Source organism: Mus caroli, chromosome 9 (genome assembly GCF_900094665.2).
Source record: "Mus caroli chromosome 9, CAROLI_EIJ_v1.1, whole genome shotgun sequence".
NCBI lineage: Eukaryota > Metazoa > Chordata > Mammalia > Rodentia > Muridae > Mus > Mus caroli.
Window position 1 is genome coordinate 33110940 of NC_034578.1, and position 21362 is coordinate 33132301.

The following is a 21362-nucleotide window of genomic DNA, read 5'->3' on the forward strand; positions in this document are numbered from 1 at the left end:
TCCTCCCTTCCTTCCTTCCTTCCTCCCTTCCTCCCTTCCTCCCTTCCTCCCTTCCTCCCTTCCTTCCTTCCTTCCTTCCTTCCTTCCTTCCTTCCTCCCCCACTCCTTCCTCTTCCTTCTCTTGCTCCTCCTCTTCTTTTTGGTATATGTATGGATGTTTTGTCTACATATATGTTTGTGTACCACACGCATGCCTGGTGTCCACAGAGGTCAGAAGAGGGCGTCAGATCTTCTGGAATTGGAGCTACAGACAGTTATGACCTGCCGTGTGGGAGCTGGGAATCAAACCTAGGTCCTCCAGAAGAGCAACAAGTAGTCTTAGCCTCTAAGACATCTCACTAGCTCCCTTGTTCCAATTCTTAAGTGACGTTCCCTATATGCCATTCTATCAATGGGAAGAGTTGAGGCTATGAAATGCATGGCTAGATATACAGTATCTAGAGGAGCTAAGAGATCTAACCACTCTGACAATCTTCTCCTGGAATGAGTAGAAGAATTTCTGGATAGCTGTAAGAAAGACCAGAGAGTGGCACGTTCATGGCCCACACTAGCACTTTATGACACCTCCCCGTTAAACACCTTCCTTCTTCAGGTGTAGCAGGGGAACAGTCAGTGCCCGTCAGAGTCTACCTGAATAATACAAGGTTGCAATAGGCTTTCAAGCTGCATCCTGTGCAGTTCTTCAGTCCACTTTACAGACACGGAAACCAACATTCATGCAGCTGAAGGAACTCCCAGAGACGCTTGTTACCTGTGTCTGGAACCCAGTGAATCTCAAGTCAGTTTTCCTGACAATGATTGTGCTGAAAACACTTCTAACTTAGATGGAACCTAAGTGAAGAGCTGTGGAGGGCTTATTAGCCCAAAGTGGCCTACTGCTCTGTTGATTTTTCATTCTTTTGGAGAACACAGAGGCCCTGTGGAGACCCTGAACTAGGGAAAAAAGCTGGCCTAGGGGCCCTGAGCTCCAAATTGCAGTCAACCACTATTTCCTGCCAGGATCCACTGGGAATTCTGCTTTGATACTCACAGAGGTGGAAGGAGGTAGCCTTGAGTGAGAACCACAACAAAGTCTTCCTAGCATGCTAGAAAGGCACTCTGCATTAGGAAGAGCAGAGGTGTGAGATGTTCTGAGTCACATAAAAGTAGTTTTGAATCTCACCCTTGACTCTGACTGCTGGGAAACTTTGCATATGTAACTCTCCCTTCAGTTGCTTTATCTGAGGAAAAAAGTGATGTTTCCTGTCCCGTCCCCCCCACCCGCCCCCCTTCTCTGCTGGGAGGGCAGCTGCCCCTTGATGGTGCTGACAAGTGACATCTCAGTGTGGGCAGGACCCCTGCTCTCTGCTTGCATGGCCAGGTAGCGTGCTTCCAGCTCCCTGCCAGCTTGCCTTACTCTCCTGTCAGACTGCAGGATGCTTGAGGGCAGTGGCCAGTGCTGTAGCTCCTCTGTCTGAAACAGAGATGATCCAAACTCTACGGAATGCAGGAGGAACTGATGTGGAACAGTCAGGACTTCCCATACAATGGTACCTTTCTAGCTGACCCCAATACCTTGGGTCATAACAGGGAAGTTTACAATCTGTGGGCAAATACTGATTGGAGCAGTGGGCACCCTGTCAAGATGTGGAGCTGATAGATCTCAGTCAGATAGGCATCTTCTTTACATCTGTCTGTCTGTGAGACTTGGACAAATTTTTCAACCTTTCTGATGCTAGTCTGTAAAATGGGAATAGTTTTTAATACCTACAGTTAGAAGTGGCAAGAGGGAAATGAGGTCATGCATGGCACAGCAGCTGGAATTTAATAGGCCTCAGCATGGCAGTTGCTATTAATATAATCCATGCACTTTAAAACCTGCGCCCCACTAGCTAGCTGCCTCCATTCTCCTCTGCCCTTGGGTCCTGTGACATCGGTTTACCTCTGTCGAAAGAACCCACTCCCGGGAAGTGGTGCAAATATGGGCTTAGGAACAGGATGACAGAAACAGACACTACCAAACATGAACTGTCGCTTGGCCAGGTGACTCTTAGTTCCCTTTAGCTCTAGCTGTCCTCTTAATTGAACAGAGTGGATTCTACCTCTCCCCGTTTCGATTATGAGGTCATACAGGGAAGTGAAAAGCAAAGAAAGGATGCTAGGTGAGCTTTGTTTCTCAGCAGTTTACGGTATTACTTTTAGTTCTGGGGATGGGACCTAGGCCTTGTGCATACCTAGGCCTTTTACCCTTAAGTTAAAGCCTTGGGCTGCTAAGCACTATTGATGCCCTACATCTGCCATATCCTGAGAGGTCCCGAGGTTGTACTTCCTGAGTTCCCTCATTGCACACAGGATTAGTTTTTGTGGATCTTTAGCCATTTATCTCTTCTAGGTTCCTTGCTACAAGCCTTGATCAGCCCATACCTGTACCTTCTTAGCATAGACTTCTTCCCCCTCCTCTGAGCCTGGCAGGAGACCTGGCAGGAGAAGTTCAGGAAGAGCATTCCTAAAGGAACCCAACAGATTCTATGCAGGTCTGGCCCCACTAAGGGCTGGCTGTAAAGGCTCCAGCCAGCAACTGGCACTCCCTCTAGTGCCAGGAAAAAGCCAGCATGGGTTCATTTTTCTAGCATCCAGAAGACAGTTCAAGGACCTGGGAGGGGGTCAGAGCATGAAGCCATTTGGTAAATGCAGCTGTGGGCTGAACGGGGGTTGGGGGGTGGAGTGGGGAAGCAGCAGTGGGCATAGCCAGTGTTGAGAGGGATAATGGTCCTCAGAGTGCTCAAAGCCTGACTCAGAGTGTTCAAAGCCTGAGCCTATTCCTTGAACCCCAGCAGCCTCCCCATGTTCTCACTCTCACTCTGCACACCCCGATGCTCTGGGCTGCCTGAACACCTCTGAAGCTTCCCATGGCTGCCTCTATAGGAAGCGTCTGTACTTCCCCTTCTCTCATGGCAGAGTCCTGACTCTTCCAGGAATCAATTTTTTTCCCACACTCGCAGGAATCTACCTTGCTCTGTGCCTTGTCTCTATCCAGTCTTAACATCTGTGACACTGTGGGGCCATCTGCATGGATGGATGTGTTTCCCAACGTTAATATGTTGCTAAATGACTGAATGATGGATAGATTGAGAGAGACTCAGGACAAACAAGATGCTACAGAGTGCTCCTTAAGGTATCTGCCTAGGGAGGGGAAGCAGCAATAGAATTAGAATCCTGGCAGTGGGGGGGGGGGGGGGGGGGGGGTTCCTGAAACAGAAGGCCTGAGTCCCCGCCTCCAGGATCCCTGGGCCAGCTAGCCAGACAAGTGCACACAAGAGTTAGGGTCCTGTGCAATGGGGGATGGGGGTCTTGATTAATTAATTAGTTAATTCATGTTTCATAGGCAGTGGTTTACAAAGAGTGTTACCAGATGCTGCCTCCCCTTAACTGCATACCTGGTTATCGCTGACAGGAAGCTGTAACAGAGACCAGGCAAGGGAGAGGAACCTTATCTCACACTTCTCAATTTTGGGGGACGTGACCACTTCTCACTTCCCATTCATTTCCAAAGGAGTCTTTACTCCTGTTATGGTCCCAAGCCAGCCAGTGATTTCCAACAGACCCTTTAGGGAGCCTAACAGAGTCTGATTGTGTGCATGGGTCTAGAGTGTGTGTGTGTTCTTAGCTGGAAAAACATATCTGATATGCCTATTGTGTTCCTAATAAAAAAGTAATTAAAGTTCAATCCCACCTGGGCCATGGAGATGTGCAGAAGATGCAGTGAGGAATCAAGCCAGAGCATAGCTGAGCAGATGCTGAGAAACCTCGCCTGGGTTCATACTAAAGTGTTCATAGGCTTTGAGGCAAAAAGGGAAGAAGTTCCACTTTGCCTCTGCAGAAACAAAGGCTCCATAAGGACAGGAACTTTAATTCTGCACCCCAAGTACACAGCACACACTTGGCAGGACCCGCAGGAAGCACTTAACGTTTGTTACAAAGATGAAGAGACTGGAAGAGATCATTGCTGAAATCACTCGCCTGAATTTGTGTGTTAGATAGCAGCAGGGTCAGACCCAAGATGCCTGAATGTCTGCTGTGGGGCGTGATCCTGCTCTACCAACTCCAAGAACAACAGGAGTCCTGGTGTCTTACTAACCTAGCCCCTCATGCTAAGCCATAGGGACAGTGAGTCTCTTCAAAGGTGGCACGAGAGAAGACACAGCCTGTAAAGTGCTTCTCAACCCTGCTGCTCACGTGGTCACCTGTTCCCTGATTTATTTTAGGCTTTGTATCCTTGGGCCATTAACTATTTTTGTAGCTGTTTAGGGCACTTGTCCTATTTGGAGACAAGAAGATAGACAGTAAGATCTCTTGCTTCTGGTAACTGAGGTAAGAAGGAAGCTAATAAAGGCAAAACCTAAATCAGACCCTGAGCATGTTTCGTCACAAGCTTTTTTTTTTTCCAGTCCTGGGGACAGTCCACCATCTCATATGCAGGGACAGAGAGGGCTCAGCTAGACCCGGAGTTTGCTTTTTCCCTCTATGCAATGAAGAATCCAGGTCTAAAGAAATGGGTGGCCCAAGCAGGCAGGGAGAAAGGTCACTGAATATAAAGGGAAGAAAGGCCCACAACAAAATAAAAGGAAGAGAAGAATATGTTTTGATGAATCAAATCGAGGGAAGGTGGGTCTCCCATGTGGTCCCTGGGGTGTTGCCCCCAGGGGCAGAGGGAACTGTCAATCATAGCTACAGAAAAGGCTTAGGGGAACTTTCAAAGCAGATGAATTAACTCTGTGCTGCAAAGTGAATGTGTTTCACAGGCAGCTGAGCAGAGGACCCTGCAAGGCAGGGGGCTCCCGGCCTTAAAGAGATGAGAGGAATGTAAAGGACTGTGACAACATCTGAACCTGCTTGCCCGGCACAGCTGCCTGGCCTGGATGGAGGCCATTCACAGCCAGGGGCCCCATCCACCCCCTTCTGCCTTGTTAATGAAACCAGCATGGGGATCCTAATGACTGATCAAAGCCCAGCCAGCTTCCCCAGGCCCGATGCACCCCCAGTTCTGCTTGGAGCATCTGGGCTAGGACAGGGAGGGGAAGCAGGGGCAAGTGGGTCGAGAGAATGCTTTGTAGCCCCATTTCTGGCTGTCTTACCTTCCCAGTTGCAGAACGGAGGAAGGCCTCATTTTGACCCTGGAACTATGAATGCAGTTTCCTTGGTCCCTGACATCTTTCTCTTTACTCCGAGAGTTGCAGGGGGATAAAGCAGTGGACCTCTGTTTCCATTAAAACTCTGGTTCCATTAAAGGCCTCGGGCAAATGTTTGCCTTCCTTCCTTCTGAAGGGAGCTTCCACAGATGAGCCTGAAAGCTGAGTTCTCATTTTGTCCATCATGCTCTCTCTGATGAACCAGGAAGCCAGTCCCTAGTAAACTGACAAAGTCCCTCTCAGGGTAAGTATTGTTCTGTCATTCAGCGGTGGGAGGTTCCGGCCACCTGGCTATCCATCGATTCCCGTCTACCCTACCTACACAGTGCCACATCCACCAGGGCTGAGAAAGGACCCATTAAGATCTCTGCTTTCTGGTTGAATGTTCATGTAGCAAGCAGGGCCTGCTGTAAATGTACAGACAGAGAATTTTAAACATTGACTATCTAACCCAGTAGACCAGATGATTTAAATATGTGTCTTTCTTATAAACCAAGACCATCTATGGAACAGTAGGTGTGTGTCTAAGTTTGAGGAAGAGTAGGATGGGACTTGCTGCTTCCTCTTTCCTTGGTAAGGGCTTGGAAAGGGTAGAGAAGTTGTTGCCTTCACTACTAAATCCCCATTTCCTGGAGTTGCTGGTAGAGCTGGGAGACCTTGGCATTGTGGGAGATGCTGCCTATGCATATGCTGCCTGACAAGGAACAGGAGGGCTTCAAGGTGTGTCTGAGGTGGGAGAGAGAATACAGGTAAGGATATAGGACTAGAAGGACTCACAGGGTGGTTGATCCTACAAGAAGTCTAGAAATTATATATATGTATGTATATAATATTATACATAATATATAATGTACAATATTATATGTGTTTTATATATATACATATATATATGAATGGTATGACTTGGAGTTAGAGTTAGTAGGGGTTCTGGGGTAGAAGGAGGTGGGAGCTGTAAAAACCCCAGTGACTATGATGACCAGGCCAGAGTTGCATAAGAACAGAAACAATGATAGGCAAATCACCATGATGCATTGAACTGAGGGTTCATCCATGTACTTCCTATCCAGCCTCCGTGTATACAACATTTTCTTATACAATTCTGAGTTCAAGCAATCCACCGCTATCTCTTCAATGCATAGAATGAGGGATCAAGGGCACAGGCACAGCATACTGGAATTGAGGTATTAGAGTTTTTTAAAAGAAAAAAAAATTGTTAAGTGATCTGAAGAGAAACCAGAGTATGAGGTATTGTAACTAGACAGCAGAGGGCACTGCTTCTCCAACAGACTTCAATGGAGAGCTACAGGAAGAAGGAGGTAAGTCTACATGAAGGGTATTACTGGGTTGTTGCTTTTCCCATTTCTAAATATACAATCAGTCTTCAGAATATAATAAGCAGAATGACGTCCTTATGAGAAGTCACAGAGTTTCCCCCAGACAAACTCAAACAGCCCAGAGGGGCTAGAAGCCACTTAGCCATCATACCACTTTGGCTTATGCCCAAATAGCATGGGGCCATAACCGTTAATGCTTCTCTACTAAAATGGAAAAGAAAAAAAAATCTCCGTCATTTTTAATAACTTTATTCCCCAAACTTCAAAATGAAAATTGCCAAGTTAAGAACTTGCCTAGAAAAAAAAATTCTAATTTATTATAAAGAAGGTCCGGGGCTTGGGAATTTTTTAATGCAGATTCCTAATTTTCCAAAGTGACATTCTCCTGTGCATTTGAATAGATTATGCTCTGTATTGCTAGCCCTTAGCACAACGAGAACATTATTAAAACGATTGCACGGGTCTCTGAGGAGAGGCTCTGCTTCTTGCCCCCTTTCTCATTTTGGGGACTTCATATCAGAGACTGTCCATTCCTTGCCTGTGAAAGAAACTGGGTTTCTGGGGAGGTGACGCGGAGTTCTGTCACATAGGGAACAAAAGTCACAAGATTAGACCTGAAGGGGTAATGAAAGAGTGGGTCTCGTTTCCTGAGAGCCCCCCGTTTAAGACGAGTCCCTGTGTGCCTGACCCACAGTCCTATTATAAGGCCTGGCTTTCCCGAAGACAGTGTCAGAGAGCAGCTGGTTCTTTAGGATAATGACATTACAAGGGAAATAGAGCGGAGTTTTCCCCTGAGGAGCTGGGGTTAGCTCTTCAGAGCTGAGAGGGAGGGAGGCAGGGGACCAGCTGTGTGGAATGCTAGTAGCCAAGCATATATACCCCAGCCATAAAGAATGGGGAAAGGGACCCCTGGGCCATCTGACCCCAAAGACTTTTCTTCCACGAACTAGAAACCTCCATGGCCTCTGCTTGGGAACCCTTCTCCCTGCTTCTTTCCCCCACTTTATCACTACCATAACCCTTCTTCCTTAGCCTCCATCTTCATCCTAATTCTTAAGGTTGAAGAGATCCAGAGAAGGAGTGTGAAGGTCCCATGCAGATTCTCCCAAGCCTGGAGACTCAAGGGGGTGTGCTGGCAGGTCACTGAATGATGAGAGGTTTTGTACTTTCAGAGCGAGAGAGAGAAGAGTCAAAGATGGTTTGCAAAGTGGCCGCTACATCACCTGGCAACTTCCCAGAGGTTGAGAGACTTGGTGCACAGTACAGGTGCTCTGGGCTCACAGTAAGCTGTGGCATCAGCAGGCCATAGGACCTAACGTGAACAAAGTCCCCAGCCCTGTTCCCAAATCTCAATACTAGTTTCCATGTGGTCTGTGAGGGTGACAATGTTTGAAATGCTGGCGTGCAAGGGATAGAGAAGGTCAGAGGATGGTTTCTGCAGAGAAGGTGGATTGGCACACAGTAGCTCTTCCCTGGGTTAAATGCTGAGTGAGCATTCTAGTGGATGGGATTCACACGACATGTGCCCAATAGGTAATTATCGAACTGAGATGAACTCGCCAGACTAGGGTAAAGAAGGAAGGCGAACACCAGTAAAGGGGGCGTCTCCTGTGAAAGCACAGCTCCAGAACTCAGGCTTTCAGGGACTCAGGGCTGCTGGGAGGCACCCAAAGCAGAGATAAGAAGGGATGGGTCTCAGGAACTGCAGCAGCACAGTCCACACAAGCTAGAAGCTTCGGGGGGGGGGGACCAGAGAGAACTAAAGTATTGGGAAGAAGACACTGCTACCGAAGGCCACTGCCACAGAAGGACTCTCAGGAGAGCATGGGACTGAGGCTGGAAGATAAGAACCAGGGCAGGGGGATTGAAGTCATGGACCAAGAATCCTTCTCTTCCTAGGCAGAAGCCCAGCAGAGCCTTAAGAGATTCTTTAACAGGCAGATAGCAGGGCACTGGTCAGAGTGCTCAAGAGGTCAGGGGAAGGGAGATGTGGTACTAAGGACAGCAGGGATCTCCCAAATAGCCTGTGCGCATTGTGTCCCCAGATCGTCACTGTCAATCTTGCCCCCAGCAGTACTAAGGGCACTTAGTATTTTCCAGTGTCTACAGGGCGAGGGTGGCAGACAGGTCGATGATCACAACTCCAGGCTATGGTCCTGGTAACAGAATTAATCCAGTCAGTGTCTGAGCCGGGTCTTTTGTCAAGTCCAACTCTTCAAGGATCTGTATGCACCAGACCAGACTCTCGAGAAGCCTCCCCGAGGCTGACAGGCAGGCTAAAGCTGGGTCAAGACTGTGGCCTGGGAATATCCCAGTTCCACACCCACACGGGTTTTCCAAGGCTGCCGTACCTCCCCACTCTTCCCTGGCGCACTCACCTGGGGGCTGTCCTGGTAGGGTGGGGGAGGGACATTCTGCGTGGCCATCATTGTCAAAGCTGGGGCTGGGGAGGCATGTTGCATCATGGGATTGATTCACATGGAGGATCTGTGGGCAGAAGAAAAGGGCCCGCACAGTTAGTACAGAATCCAGGCAGCCCAGGGGACTAATCAGCTATACATTTTTCCCCAACCTGGAACACCCGGAGTTATGGGAAATGCAGGGACTGGATGCAGATTCTTCAGGGGAACAAGTCAGAGGTATGGGAAGAGGCCAGGTGGAAAGAAGTTTGCTGTGCTATTTTGACTCAAAAGAAATAATATTCAAATTACATGTAAAACAATCTGTACCCCTGCAGTGATGCTTGGCTCAGCATCAACTCGGCCCTGGTTGGTAACGACGGGGAGGCAGTGGGTAGGTTGACCAAGGCAGGCTTGCTTATCTCTCTGCCTTTGACAAGGGTGCTCCTTGCTCCACTCTTCACAGGCATTCAAACCCATCAGCATTCCCCTAGGCAGTAAGCCTATCCGTTTCCAACATCAAGGCTCAGGGTCTCCAAGCACCTGGCTAACCCTCCCAAGTGTACTCATTACACCCCCTAGTGGTAGCAAAGGACACGGGCCATCAGCCTTCTTAAAGACTAGTCCAGAGGTGGTCTGCGGGGAAGTTTTGGGGAAGGGAAAAAAAACAGAAGAGTGCAGACACGAGGACTTTCTTTAGTTTGGGTTCAATATAGAGTTGCCAGCATGTAGAGACAGAATTACCAAATGGATGGCCTGCTTCTTACATAGGAGACAGGCCATGAGGAAGTGTGTGTGTGTGTGTGTGTGTGTGTGTGTGTGTGTCTTTACAGGTCTTCTTCACTGGATTCCACTTCACCTCATCACCAGTAAATGAACTGCCCCTTGGGGCCTCAAAATTTCTCCTTGAACTAGACCAGGGTTTGTAAACAGAGACATCCTGGCAATGCCACCCAGGGAAACTGAATGCCCAGGGAGATGCTGAGTTGCAGTGGATGCCCTGAAATATTTAGAGCCAGCCACTCACAGGCTAGATGCTGATATAGCACTGCCCAGCATGGGGAAGGAAAGCCTGAAGGACACAGAGAGGGGGAAACTCTCTCCTGGGCAGAGGGGGCTGGTGAGCTAGAAATCTTTGGGAGCCAGTGTTCAGATTTCCCTGTCTCTCCCTGAAGGTACCTGGGGCCTCTATCAGGTCTCCCCTAGCAACCTAAAGGGGTCATAGAGGTGCCATTCAAAAATATATATTGGTCTCAGGAGTGTGTGTGTTTTGTTGTTATGTTGTTGTTGTTTGTTTGTTTTGTTTTGTTGTTATTCTTTTCAGGGAGGGAAAGAAAGAGCTACCCTGACCTGACCTGAGTCTCCAAAGTACCAGGCGTGCTTTGACCTCAAGCACACAAGCAAAGCAGTGGAGTTTCATGCTTCATTCAGCAGATGCTTATCACAGATCAACTCTGTGCAGGGAACTGTGCTAAGGAGTGAGGCAGGATGGGTGAATGAGGCCAGATCTTCTCTCCAGGGTTGGAGGTATGGTTGGTGGAGGGAGGTGATAGTAAGGAAGGAAGGAAGAAAGTAAAGTGGGGACCGGTGAGGACAGTGCTGGCCAAGCATCTTGGCTACAAGGCTTGTCCTTTTCTCATTCTGACCTGCCTCAGCAGACTGACCACTGGGCTTGCCTTGTGTCCATCTCAATGATGGACACTGAGACCCAGGCTATCCTTAGCACAGGAGCCTAGGGAGAGAGCAGAGTGTGGGAGTCTCTCTCCTCTGTCAGGAAGACTATCAAGGTTTGTCTTCATTGACCGGATTTGTGTGGATTGTTGCCCAAGTCATAGTAAGCAAGAGGAGACTAGAAAGAATCCCAGAAGGAAAAAAAGGAGGCAGATTATATCCTCCTCCTCCTCTTCCTCTTCTTCCTCCTCTTCCTCCACGGTAGAGATGGATTCTAGGACTTTGTGCTGTTCTAAACATGTACTCCACCAGTGACCTACACATCCCTTGCCCAGAGGAAAATTTCTTGAGATACTAGAAAGACCTTCAAAATGAAGACTTCTGAAGAGAGCTAGGTGGTGGTGGTGGTGGGTGCACACATACTCCTAGCACTGGGGGAAGCAGGTATAGTGCATTTCTAGGCCTCTAGGGTCTACATAGTAAGACCCTGTACACACACACACACACACACACTCACACAGATACACACACACACATTCCCCAAAGACGATACTAAAACGAGTATGAGTTCTCTCTTTTAAAACCCGGAAGAATAAGGAAATAGAGATCTTGAGAGATGTTAAGAACTCTGGAAGACAAAGTAACTTTGACTGGGCCTTGGTTCTGGAGCGCGGGGTGAGCCTGGGAGAAAGAGAGCCTGGGAGCGAGGAGTGCCCCAAAGCACCAATCTTTTTCAGTGACTGAAAAGGCTGCAGGGTTGCAGTACCAGAAATATCCAGAAGAGGGAGCACAGGGCAGAGACACTGCTAGAGCAATATCCAGGAAGGTTTGTTTTTTTGTTTTGTTTTTTTTTTTCCTCAGCCGATTGGGGCAACTATTTAATACTGGGTTTGGGTCTTTTGGTAACTTCATTCCGTAAGTGAGAAACTCACAGTGAAGGTAAGGCAAAGAAAGCTCAAACAGAAAAACTATGACTAAACAGAAAAATCTCCACTCTTTCCTTAAGGCTCCCTTAACGAAGGCAAGGGCTGTTTAGAGATGGTGTCACTTGATAATGTATGTTACAGAGCAAAGGAGGATAGCTGAGAGTGTTCTGATCCTAGAATCAACTATCCACGAGGCGAACGAAAGCAGTTTTCAGTTCTGAGCCTGCCAGGCTGTACAGCAAGGACACTAGCTGGCTCTGGCTCCTCCCTTTTTCTGGAGTCACCATAAAAGTTCCTAGGCCACTGCTCTTGCCCTCTACGGATTTTTTTTCTCGAAAGAGAACTGGAAGCCATTAAAAAAAAGGCTTAAGTTACTTTCTCAGCTCAGACAAGTACAGCCGCTTTTGGAAATTTGACCCAGGAGCTCAGCTGCCAAAGACCTCCGTGCTCATCCGGGGAGTCCGCTGTGTCCTTAATCCCTCTATCTCCGCATGCACCCCATCTTGCTTCACCCTGAAGGGGCATAAGCACCATCCTTGAGAGGAATGTAGGGATTTTTGTCATCCTGTCAGATGTAGGGTCTGGATGTAGGGGAGCCCTTTAGCAATAGCTGGGGGGTCTTGGATCTTTAGGGAAACCTGCCCTATACGCTTTCTTTGGTAGCAGAAAGAGGACCCAGTTCAGAGCTTTGGGACTCCAGAGCTTTCTTCAGAGGCTCTGTGGGGTCACTGGCCCTGTCCAGAGACCCTCTCATTTCTGTCATTAGATGTCACACCAGGGCATTCAAGGGACCACAGCCAATGCCATAATCAGAGAGCTCTGAGGAACATTTACGCTGGAGAATTGCTTGGTCTGGACTCAGCTTAAGAATTTTCCCTTTAATGCTGAGACCTTTCTTACAAGACATGGTGGGGAGGGGTGGGGGTGGGGGGACCCTATGCAGTACTCAACTCCACAAGATATCCAGGAGGAAGTAATTTGTATCACTGATACTGTCACTGAACTGTTCCAAAGTGCCATTTTGCAGACTCAGGAGCCAAATGAGGTAATGGGAGACTGGGGTCCCAAAGGTGGGTACAAACGACTCTTCACTCTGAGAAACAAGAATGTACAACTAAGGGGTAACCCCTCTCCGTGCTTTCTTAGCTCTAGCTCCCCAGAGGCAGTGCCATGATGCCCTCAGACTGGAGCACAAACTCCACTGTGTTGACAAACATAGGCTTAGGGAAAAAATTGCCAAGCTCGTTAGAAGGAGCTCATTAGGACTTGTTGACATGAAACCCATTAGACCAATTAACATTCCATTAACGGCCTGGGGCACCAAGGGGTTAATGCTGCCGGGCAGTAATTGGGCAGGGGTGTAGGGGTTGGGGGCTCAAGGCCTTAAGGATGAGAAACAAAGTCTAATTGGGAACTGTCTGGCCAGCTGGCCTGACAGCATTTGTTCCTGGCCCCTGACCCTAACTGGGACTAAATTGTATCCTTGTATCCGGCGCTGAGGTAGAAGAAGGAAGGAAAGTTCAAATTTGCTCTGACCCCTTCCTGTCATGCTCCTTCACTCCAGACTGGAGACTGGGCAGGTGGATGGCATAAAGAAGGGGGGGGGGTGAGGGGCTTCCCGCCCTCTTCAATCCTGAGAGTTCTGTTTTCTTCATCTGTGACATTCTCTCCTTCACTCCCTCTGGTCTTGTTTTATTCATTTTATTTTATATTTTACTTTTGAAACAAGGGTCTTCTTCAATAGCTCAGGCTAGCCTCAGACTCACTATGTTTCTGCCTCAGCCTCTGGTGTAAGAGCTGCGTCTTGTACATCACATCCAGTTGGTTCGGTATCTTTTTCTAGCTCTGAGAACTGAGAGCCCTCTCCCATTCAGAAACTGGTTTTCTGTGATATTGCCTATTTTTTTTTCTAAGTAGAAAAACACAGGAAGTTTCAAAGCCTAATGTATCCCTGGAGTGTGGGGGTGTTCAGCCTACCTCCGTTAAGAGAGGCCCCCACCCCTAAGGGTTTCCTTGCTTTGGTGCCAATGGAATCTATAGAAGTCTCACTCCATGACTGGGCCTCAATTCCCCATCTGCAAAACCAGTTGAATAAGATTTACAAAATCCCAGGATCTAGCCTGTGCTTGGGGTCCAAAAGTCTGAGTTCCACAGCCTGTAGACTCTCTTGTGCAAGTCACTTCCACGTTTGGACTGTGAAATAAAAGAAGCTTCCAACATCTGCAAAATCGTTGCGCAGAATTAGCTCTCCACATATGTTTATTGAATTGAATGCCAATAATAATTGTATTGTAGCTTCGTTCCAAGGGTCAGTCAGTTCCCAGTTTCTCTTCCTCCCCCAGATCACTAGCAAGTGGCAGTGGGGTGGGAGTAGGAGAGGGAGAGCATCCTTGAGCTAGCAAGTCAGGAATCCTCCATCATCCTATTCCACAGACTCCTAGGTTATTCCTCCACCTGCATCTCCAAAGCCTCTCCTATCCGAACAGCTGCCCCGACCAGCCAGCGGTTCTGACGTCTAGACAGATTTGTAGGAGGCTGAAATAACACTGTGAACACAGCAGGAGAGGGTGACTGACTGCATTAGTAACCTGGCTGGCTTTAGCTTCTCCTTCAGGGGCAGCTGCCTCAACCTGACTCAGCCCTCCACGACCCCCCTTCTTTTCCTTCAGCTACTAGGCTTGTCCCCTGTGACAAATGATGCCAATTCAGCTCCCCTTCCAAGAAGCCACCTGTAGGTGGCGTTGTGGGACCCCTCTTTAATTGCATTATATAATATAACCTGTTTACTAAATCAAGTAATCAGTCGCCTCAGGATTTACAGTTTCTGATGTGTATAGAGAATTGGACTTTGAGTCAAATTTAAAAACAAATAAAAATGAGAGGCAGCTGTTGCTGATAGTGTGATATTCATCTTTTGGAAACAAATTCACCCCAGTGCTATAAATTATGCCTGGAAAAAAAGTGTTGTTGGTGGGAAAGAATTGGCTAGGTCTCCTCTGCTGGCAACTCCGAGCGATGAATCTTGAAATAACGGTGTCAACCTGTCACTGATTTCATGTGACTCTGTGGATTTATCTAAAGAAACGCAGGCGTGTGGATGCGCGAGCGCGCGCGCACACACACACACACACACCCTGTAAAACTCAGTAAGTGCTAGAAACCATAAGCTAAAAGCTGAGTTTCTACAGGAATTCTGTGGTCCCTGGGATGGATGCCTGGACTTAGCACAGAGAACAGGATAGGGACAAGTCTGAGGCCAGAGGTGGGTGAAGGAGGATGGAGGAGGGGAGAGGGGAGAGAAAGGAGGAGGAAAAAGGAGGAGGGCAGAAGAGGGGAGGAGAGGAGGATGGAGGGAAATGAGATGCACCAATGGGCTACAAAGTTCTAAAATGTGAGCAGAGACTTTACATCCAAGTCAGTCCTTCTGATTGAACTGTTTTCAAAGGAGGGAGACATGAAGGGTCTTTAAGGTGAGGGCTGAAGGACCCTGACCTAACTCACAGCTCATCAAACACTGGAGGATCCACTGTACGAGATGACTCTGGAGAGCACTGCTGAGCTGAGAGAAAGCCTCAGGCCCTGTGAAGTCCAGAGACATGAAGGCCAGAGAGAAAGCCTCAGGCCCTGTGAAGTCCAGAGACATGAAGGCCAGAGACTAGCAGATGCCACTTCCTAGTCCCCTGATTCCAGGCTGTTGAAGGCAAGGATCAGTCCTTCATTTGGTCAGATCAAACTCAGAGTGGGTCTTGGAGGGTAGGTATGGAACCTGGGGTCATGTCACTGAAAGGGAGATGTGTGGACAGGAACTAAGATGCGCTTGCTCTCAGGTCCGAGCCCTTAATTTCTCTCTGCCCCAAGGATGGCACTCTCTACAGTTACTCTTACTATACACTTACAGTCACTCAGTGGGTCCCAGGACACGCTGTAACTGGCCCAGAACCTAAGTTTTTGCAGAATGACACAGCCAGAAGGCCCACTTCTCCTTTGACCCTCTAGCTCCTGCTGGGACACTCCATGAGTATCTACTGACCAGAACAGGAAGTGGTGACAATAGCAAGGCCACCAAGCCCGCTAGCCACCAATAACTCTGTGCTAGTGTTCCTTAGCTACCTTTCTAGGGTTTCCTGTTTCCTACACAGAAGGTGGCGCCAGGTCATGCCCTAGCATCATGATGCTGGTCTCTGGGGAACAGAGTGGAGACGCAGCAGATTACTTAAGAGATGTGACAATCTCTTTGCCTTCATCTCCATCGGTCCTAAGTGCCTCATGGAGAAATTGAGGAATACAGACCTCCTTTTGTCTTCTCACTCCAAGGAGCCATCCTACTCCCAAGACCCTCCACACGTCAGCTCTCTCCACCCCAAAACCCACCCTGCTGTTTGCCCTTTATACAGAATAACAATACTTCACCATGAAAGTGACCAAAAGTGTTTTCCCCACAGTCATTTGTGATTCAGCCTAGAGATTGAGGACCAGTTTGACCAGGTTTCCCACAGAAGAACCCACTGTCTTGCTCTGTCACCAGGAGACATATGGTCCTAATTCACAGAGGTCCCCACTTATCAGGGCCCAGAGTTCACTGGCTACCACCTCCCCTCAACTATTCCTCCGCTGCAGCCATTCCCCAGTTTGGCACAAGAACACAGTCCAAGGCCCAGAATCCTGTTCCTCATCTGTTCCCACTCGATACCAGCTCAGCAGAATGGTGGGGCCCATAACTGCCACCTCCCTGCCTCGCTGTCACACCTTCACTGGCTTCAAAAAGCCGCTGATATATTTTACAAACTGAAACAGCAATTTAATTCCCCCTGATAGCAGCAATTGTCCATTAGATCTTCCTACCGAGGAGCTTAACAATAATTCCTTTCATCCAACTGCTTGCCTCTTCTTGATCTGAGAATCAATCCCATAAATAGCAGGCAAGAGCTTGCACATTACTCTCCCCCTCCAGCTTTTAGCATTTTGATGAAGATTCTCATCTCTTCTTTAAACACTTTACAACTTGGCAATTTTTCTCCCTCTGGTTCCTTTAAACAAAATAAAACAGCAGCCCAAAACTGGAGAGGGGCGGGGGGGGGGCGGGGGGGGGGGGGGGCAGGGGGCGTTGACTGTAAGAGGGAGCATGGCGCTCTCAAGCCTTTCCCAGAAGGGTTTGGTCTTCCCCACGCTGGGAAGCAGAGGGTGGCTCCGGGACTTCTGATGGGGTAGGCTGCTGAAAAGGAAGTGCCACTCTGCCCTAATGGGGTATCATTAGCCTCTTAAACTTCACACTCACTGAAGCTGGGTCTTTCTTGCCTTTGCCAACAGTGTTCAACTTAAAGAAAATGTCCCCTTCCCCAACACCCTTCTGTTGTGCCCAGAAATGGAAGCGGGGACGCCTAGTAGCTGCCGTGCAGCAAGGGCCCCAATTGCCTGCCCAACCCTCTCACCCAACCCTCACAATTCAGATAGAATTCTGAACTCTCTTTCCCTTTTGTTTTAAAACAGGCTGAGGCTAAAGCTCACTGGGGTCAACTGAGAGTTTCAGTGTCTGATCACTGACCTCAGTCCCTCTTCCGAAGAATGGCTTCTAACCTGAGATCCTCCTGCCTCAGCTCTCCAACCGCTGGGACCACAGCCATGCCCCACCATATCTAGTTACCTTCCTTCCTCTTTCAGGACAGCCTCCTTTAAGTCTACATCATGGGGATAGAGAGAAATGGGGAAAGGAGAGGGCTTAAGGCCTTTGGTTCAATCTTGTGTCTCTCCCTTTGCAATTCCAATGATTACCAACAGAGAAGAGGAGAGCCCTCGGATTGCCAGGGCATCAGAGAGCTCCAACCTGGCCTCCTGGGATATCACCACGTGTTCTCTCTTGTCTGCACACACGAAGAGAAACAAGTCTAAAGATGAACCCAGGGATGCAAAGTCCCCCTTGGCAGACTCGATTCCCAGGTTTATTATTATATGTGGAGAGCTGACAGCAGCCTGGGGAGCAGAGCTGAGAAAACAACACAGGCCTGGCCCCGGAGGCTCACAACTCAACAGAGACAAACAGCCCAGACACTGGGGATCCAGGATGATAGAAGCCAGGTGGCTGCCTCCCTGATGCCCTGTCTGCCTCTTCCCTAGTCTGAGGGCTTAGGGTGGGTGGAGCATGGGCTTGAGGAACAGGGCAAGCAGGGAGGGGCCAGAGCACAGAGCAGGGGCCTGGGAAGTCTCTTCAGGCTCTTAGCTGGGACAGTCTCAGATACCCGTGGAGCCAGGGTCTCTACAGAGGACCTGCCAGGACTTTTCCTCTCTCAGAAATACCAAACTATGTTCTCTGGCTGGTTGACACCTGTTTGGAGCAGGTTGATTCGTGGTCCCAAGTTTTTAAGGTTCATTTCCAGGAAAAATAAAACAAACTGATGAAACAGCCAGTCGTTGGTCTCAACAGTGGGCATCCTTCTTCGTTTCAGGTGGAAACCACCTTGGTCCTCACTGCTGTTAGAATGGGGGCACGTGCCTTAGCTCTGTGTTCCTGATAGCCCAAGAAGCAGGCCACAAAGGGCGGAGGGTGGCAGATATGGTGTGAGGGAAAGTGAGACCATACTGGGCCCCAGAGTCATACCTCAGCTGGCACACATGTCCTCGTCTCTGACCTAAGATGCACCCTTTGCCCCCTTTGCTATGTTCCTTGTCAGTTAGGATGGGATGGTGTTCTGTATTTCACAAGCATGTCATTTTTCCTTCATCAAACTCTTGCCAAAATCCTGTCCAACTGACCATGAAGCCTTCTGTTACCTTCCACCCAAGACCAGCCTCATGGAGCCTTGCAAAGGTAGACATGAATTACCACTGCAGGACAGGCTGTTCCATACACTTCTAAGTCATGAAAAATTCCCATCTCTGCCACATGCCCTTTCCTGCCCAGTGACCTCTTTGCTCCCTGCATAAAGTCATAGCTACATCTTCCATTTTCTAGCTGTTGTTTTTGTGGGATTAAAAGTGTGTGCAACAAGTTCACAGGCCTCTTTTCCTGGTGAACATTCCCTTCATGGCTACACATCCATTACTCTGGCTTTCTGTTAAAGTGCAAATCTAGGACCTTTTAGGTCCAGATGCCACTTAGACCTCAGAGAGAAGGAGTTTGTTAGTTTCTTTCCTCCTCATTAATTTTGATGATGGCGAGACAGTAATATGGAACAAATAAAAATTGGCATTTAGTGTGCCCTTAGCTCACACTGAGTGTATTACTAAGCACATATGGATACCCTTGCTTTTTCTCTGCCTTGTAGAGTTACGTTGTTCCAATTTGTGGATAAGAAAACTGAGACTTAGACAAGTTGGAATCATTTTTAAAATATTTCACACAGTCTGAGTGAGGAGTACGAATGTTTCAGGGTAAAAGCATAAACATCTGGGGAAGAAAGTGACCCCAGAAACTGGGAAGGAGCCCAGCACAGAGAAGGCAAGGTGGTTATGGAAACAAGACGCCATCTTGGACTTAGCCCTGTACAGAGACTGTTCCTTGATTTTCATGTGGTCCAGAGTTCTAAAACTCACATGAGGAGAATGCTAGTGTCTTCTGTGTGTGACATGTGGGCTTTAGTGACAGCTAATGCACATACCTCCCATACCTTCCCACAGTGGGGCTTCATCATCTCCCACAGTGGGGCTGCTTCTTCCATGGCTCCTTCCTGTTGGCACTATTATCCTGGTAGCAAGCAGAGCTAGTCCAAATGTATGCAAATATTTGATTGCATTTTGCTCTTGTTATTTTATAGAAAAAATGAATGAGAGGGAGATGAAAAAGGAAAATGCTGATACCAGAGATAAGAATAGGGGGGCCTCGTAACATGATAAAACTGAGACAAAGATGGAAACCATTTAGCGTGCTGAACGCAGCAGATCTGGAGTCTCCTTCACAGATTCACTGGACTGTGTGCTCAATTAGGGAGGGAAAGAATGAAATCAAAGAATGAACACGAGATAATGAGTGTCTGGTTGAAGACTGCACCTCAGAGGCTTTGGAGAGTTGGGAACCTGATACTGTATTTCCTTGTCTGGCAGGAGCTCTGAAAACACACACTGCAGACACAAGCCCCAAGCTTGTTCCTGATCATATATGCCACCATGGGAGACCAGAGCTCTGACTCACACTGACCCAGGTTCTATCAGTGCCTCCTGGTCAGTCTGGACCCAAGTGCCTCGTTGGGGCTTAGGTGGAGTAGGGGAAGGGGAATCCTGCTGTTAACCTGATCTCTGTCTTCACATGGCCTTCTTGGCCATCCCACGAATGCATGGCTTTCTAGGACCATCCACAATTACTAAGCAGGGTCCCTATTCAAAAACAATCGAAAGGCTAAGAGACTCTTGTCTCTTTCTTTCCAAAGTTCAGCAATAGTTTGTGTTTTAAGCCATGGCACTTCATCATTAGGGAGTGACACTTTGGGTCATACCTAAGTTCTAGTTGGTTTTGTTAATTTTGTTTTGTTTTAAACAGAAGCCCCTTCCAGTGTGCCTTTCTTCTGCACTTTCTCCTCATCAGCCGAGGCAGGAAGCTCCTCATCAGCCGAGGGCAGTTGACGAAGACATTGTCATGGGTCAGCAAAAGTGCATTATTACTCATAGCCTCCAAGGCAGGCAGCTGCTAGACACAAGGACAGAGCACCAGGACTATGTTTTGCCTCCCACTGGCTCCTGGTTTCCTCCTGCCAGCCCCCTTCCTTTTCACCCCAGCCTTAGAAAGGGGTCTGTAGTCCTCTGGCTTCTACCAGGGAAACCTTTAGTCATGCTTCAGCCCCTCCAGCTGCATTCAGACCTGGAGACGTGTTTCATATTGGCAGCAGACGCTTTGAACACTAGCAACTTGTCTGAGAAATATAACTCACAGAGTCTTTGCAATGACGACTTATTTCCTATCATTATAATGTTGATGGAAAAGAAAGAGCCCTGCCTTCAGCAACTTAAAAACTGTGCCTCTCCCTCCCCACTTCTTCCTCCTAGAAGATAAGCTTCCCTTGTCATGCCAGGGCAAGGACCGGTGGGTAGAAAAAAGAGTGAAGATAATTTTGTCCACTGGTCCTCAAGGACCAATTAGGAGGCTCCAACTTACAACAGACATCAATCTCCTGGGATCTGAGCATCTCCCAGGGTCAGGCTGCCAAAGGTAAAAGAAGCAAGCATCTTGACTCACTTTGTCCAGAGCAGGATGACTTAGACAGGCCGGAGAACCGAGCTGATGAGGCAGGTCATCAGGGCGGAAAGGACTGGGAAGTGGGATTCCCATCCAAGATGACATCCCTCTAGTGCACCAACCTGTTAAAGCTGGGATGGATCGCTGCTCTCTGCAGGCCTCTTTGTGATATGAGATCAGCGTCTGCTCTGGGGCACTCAGAAGACCCACCTGCTAAGTCCTTGTCCTGGGATTCGTACAAGGGAAATTTGAACCACCAGGATTGTTTCTCTAACAGGAAATGTATGCATGTGCATGGGCTAAAAATATGGGGGGGGGGCGGTGTCAGGTAGGCAGGATGGGCAGAGAGAGGTAAAGAGGTAAGGGAGCCATTTCAGAAAGACTGGGATGCTGGGGAGATGGAAGGCTCGTAACAGTGATCCACAGCTGGGGGATGGCTGCCACAGCTGTCCTGATTTGTACCCCAGCTTTCCCTTCACTGACCAGAAACTCACTGCCTCTCCCCTAGCCCAGGAGCAGCGGGGATCCAAGGTCCTAGGGCTAACTGTCAGGATACCAAGAGAGCTAGGTCATGAACAACCAGGAGCTCTGACTCCTCTGAACAAACAGGAATTTTTTCAGATGAAGCAGCAAGTTGGCTAGAGGGTCTTCTTTAGAGCTCAAACCCAGTTAGCAGACTCAGTAACCAACCAGTAGGTTCCATG

General features: G+C 48.4%; 1 protein-coding gene across 6 annotated transcripts in view; it reads right to left on the reverse strand.

Moving 5' to 3' along the window:
• Pknox2 (PBX/knotted 1 homeobox 2) overlaps positions 1-21362 on the reverse strand; it is a 259037-nt gene that overhangs the window by 68717 nt on the left and 168958 nt on the right. For all 6 annotated transcript variants that reach the window (XM_021173027.2, XM_029481800.1, XM_029481797.1 and 3 more), the window contains one exon: positions 8881-8989. In XM_021173027.2, the coding sequence (XP_021028686.1) occupies positions 8881-8967 (87 nt within the window). In that variant the 5' untranslated portion in view covers positions 8968-8989. The remainder of the gene's footprint in view (positions 1-8880; positions 8990-21362) is intronic.